General features: G+C 34.3%; 1 protein-coding gene across 1 annotated transcript in view; it reads left to right on the top strand.

The window, feature by feature from the left end:
• Positions 1-352: 352 nt before the first annotated feature.
• Positions 353-3,524, top strand: part of LOC107845622 (DNA-directed RNA polymerases II, IV and V subunit 12) — an 8,884-nt gene continuing 5,712 nt past the window's right edge. The window contains exons 1-2 of the mRNA XM_016690050.2: positions 353-590; positions 751-843. Coding sequence (XP_016545536.1) covers positions 548-590; positions 751-843 — 136 coding nt within the window. The 5' untranslated portion in view covers positions 353-547. The remainder of the gene's footprint in view (positions 591-750; positions 844-3,524) is intronic.

Genomic DNA, 3,524 nt, shown 5'->3' on the forward strand with positions numbered 1-3,524 from the left:
TTTTTAATTACTTTATAAGCATGGAGATTTGTGTAAATATGATAAGTTAAGGTGTATATTTATTTTATTTTCGATACATAATTAGATCTCGATAATTTTTTTTGATTTTGAGTCTGTTGAGATACATAATACATCAAACGAAGATATATTTTTTCCTTTGTAAAGATACATAATTAACTCCCAATACATTTTTTTCGATTTTGGGTTTTCCAAGATACATAATTAGCTCCCGATACATCTAACGAAGATATATAATTAGTTGGAATTCTTATAATTACTTTGTAAGGATGAAAATTTGTGTAAATATGTTACGTTGAGGTGTATATTTAAGTTATTTTTCCAACTAGTAATCATGAGTTTAGGGCCGGACTCATCACCTCTCTTCACCAATCACCATTCGGCCCAGGCCCATTAAGTAACCCGGCCCAGCCCCCAAATTCTCTTCCTCTTATCTATTCTATATATAAACCCTATAAACCTCACCAAAAAAAATCGTTTTCTTGGCTATTAGGTTTTCGTCTCTCAGCTACATACAGTTGAATTGTCAATGGATTCTCAACCAGTTGAACCAGTCAGCTACATCTGTGGAGGTACCTATTCTATTAATTTTCCATATCAAACAATTTGTAATAATTAATTTTCCATATCAAACAATTTGTATTAATTAGTTTTTCATATCAAACAATTTGTATTAATTAATTTTTCGTATCAAACAATTTGTATTAAATGGGATCGAATATATTTGTACAGATTGTGGACAGGAGAATACGCTAAAGCCAGGAGATGTGATACAGTGTCGTGAATGTGGATACCGTATTCTCTACAAGAAGCGCACTCGCAGAAGTATGTATTTTTTTATTTTTTTTTTGAGTTTTATGTGTTAGTATTCGCTAGATTTTTCGGTATTGATGGAAGCTTTGGAAGGATAGTAAGTTAGGAAAGAAAGCAATTTTGTTGATTTACGGGTTTGGATAAGCTTGTTTAGATGTCTATGTTATAAGGGAAAGAACTTAAGTTTTATGCGCTGTCAGTGTACCAAAAAAATTGGTTAGCCTGCAATAGTAGGTCAAGCAAAACTTAAATTCGAAGGAAAATCAGTTGATTTTTGGGGTTGGAGAAGGTTGACCTTAGATAGTTCTATAAAAATTGGATAATCTGCCATAGTAGGTCAAGTTTACCTGAAAGTGTAGAATATATAACCTGCAATAGCAAGTCAAGTTTACGGGATAGTATAGAATATTTTGTACACTAACAATGCCCAAAACTTAAATTCTAAGGAAAATCAGTTGATTTTTTTAGGGTTGGAGAGGGTTGACTTTAGATAGCTGCTATGAAAAATTGGATAACCTGTAATAGCAGGTAATAGTGTAGAATATTTTGTACACTGACAGTGCACAAAACTTAAATTCGAAGGAAAATAATGTCTGTTGATTTTTTAGGGTTGGAGAAGATTGACCTTAGATAGCTGCTATAGTTCAATTGTAGGAAAGAAAACTCTTTTTGAGCATCCAAGGGTGCAACCTCTAGTGGTCAATGAAGTGTGTTGAAAATCATGAGGTTTTTGCTTTTCTTGTTACCCTTTTAATATTCATGGAAGCTTTGAAGGAACAGTAAGTTATGAGAAAAAAACAATTTCTTTGATCGAGGGGTTAGGTGAAGCTTGTTTGGACAGCAAATTATAGGAAGTTAGTTGATTTGAGTTTCAAGCAAGTTGACCTAGATACCTATTGCTCGATTGTAGGAAACAACCCCAATTGAGCAACCAAGCACGCGATGTAGTGGTCAATAAAGTTAGACCTACAATTGAACAATAGATGTCTAGGTCAACTTGCCCGAACCCTAGAATCAACTTACCGGAGTTCGAGTTAGCTTGTTCTTACATCACGTTATAAGAAAAAACAATTGATTCTAGGGTTCTAGCAAGTTGACCCAGACAACTACAATGATCATAGGAAACAACCCATTTTAAGCACCCCAAGCGTGTGACCTAGTGGTCAATAAAGTTTCATTGAAAATCATAAGGTTTGAGGTTCAACTACCTAAAAGGATTTTTTCCTACAATTGGTCCAGGTCAACTTTCTCGAACCCTAGAATCAATCTTCCGGAGTTCGGGTTAAGCTTGTTAAGCTTGTTCTGACATCACATTATAAGAAAAACACAGTTGATTCTTCTAGGGTTCTAGCAAGTTGACCCAGACAGCTACAGTGACGGTTGGAAACAACTTATTTTAAGCACCCCAAGCTTGTGTGACCTAGTGGTCAATGAAGTGTTGAAAATCATGACCATCTATTCAGGCCTAGGTGAACAAGTGTTGAACCAGAGTATCTGGTGCCTGGAGTGGTGGGAGGTAGAGGCAGTGTTGTGAAAAGCGATGAAGCGAAGCGAAGCGACAGTGGGTCGCTTTTTACACTTGAAGTGTTGGGGCGAGAAAAAAGCTCTCGCTTTAGGTCCAGAAGCGAGAAGCTGAAGCAAAAAAAGCGCAGAAAAGGTCGCTTAAGTGGATATTTAAGTTTTTTTTTTGGGGTTTTATTGCTTTATTTAATTTATTTTACTTAAGGCCCTTAAGTGACTATACGACTGCATTGCTGCTGCTGCAACTTTTCTGGAACAACTGCTGAAGGTATGCGACTTCTTCTTCTCTATTTCTCCTCTTTTTCTTCTTCTTCTTCTCCTATTAGGGTTTTCTAGTTACTTCTTCTCTATTACTCTTTTTCATATCTGTTTTTTTTTTCTCTTCTTCTTCTCTATTTCTCTTCTTCTTCTTTGTTTTCCATTTCTGTTTTACTTTTTTTTTTTTGCTATGTGTAATCTGACTTCCAACTTTTTTTTTTCTTTTTACCCTTTTTTTTTGTTGTATGTAATCTGACTTCCAACTTTGTTTTTCTTCTTTTTACTTTTTTTTTGCGGTATGTAATCTGAATTCTGTTTATCAGTATATATTTTTAGAATAGAAGTTCTAAACTTTTTGCTGTATGTAATCTGAATTTTGTTTATCAGTATATCCTTGTTGAGGAATAGGATGTAGAATAGAAGTTCTAAACTTCTCTCTGAATGTTGGTTTCTCTATTTGTGTTGGTTGATTAAGACGCAAGACTCATTTTTAGTATTTTAGTAGTTTGCTTGAATGCTTGTTATGACTATCTATTCTTTTTTTAATTTGAGTATTGAAAGATTATGTTATTTATTAAGCTCTTGGTTATTTATTTATGCATGTTTAATATTTTTAAATTTTGTACTAAATAGCGCTCTAATGGAAAAAAGCGTGCGCTTCACTTCACGCTTCTCGCTTTTGTGAAGCGAACCCTCGTCGCTTTTTTTCGCCTCTCGCTTTTCAAAACACTGGGTAGAGGTAGTATCTACTTGTGGATTTTTCTGTATTGATGAAAGCTTTGGAAGGATAGTAAGTTATGAAAGAAAGCAATTTTGTTGATTTAAGGGTTTGGATAAGCTTGTTTGGATGTCTGTGTTATAAGGAAAAGAATTTAAGTTTTATGCACTGTCAGTGTACAAAGTAAATATTCTAC

This window comes from Capsicum annuum, chromosome 10 (assembly GCF_002878395.1).
Source record: "Capsicum annuum cultivar UCD-10X-F1 chromosome 10, UCD10Xv1.1, whole genome shotgun sequence".
Classification (NCBI taxonomy): Eukaryota; Viridiplantae; Streptophyta; class Magnoliopsida; order Solanales; family Solanaceae; genus Capsicum; species Capsicum annuum.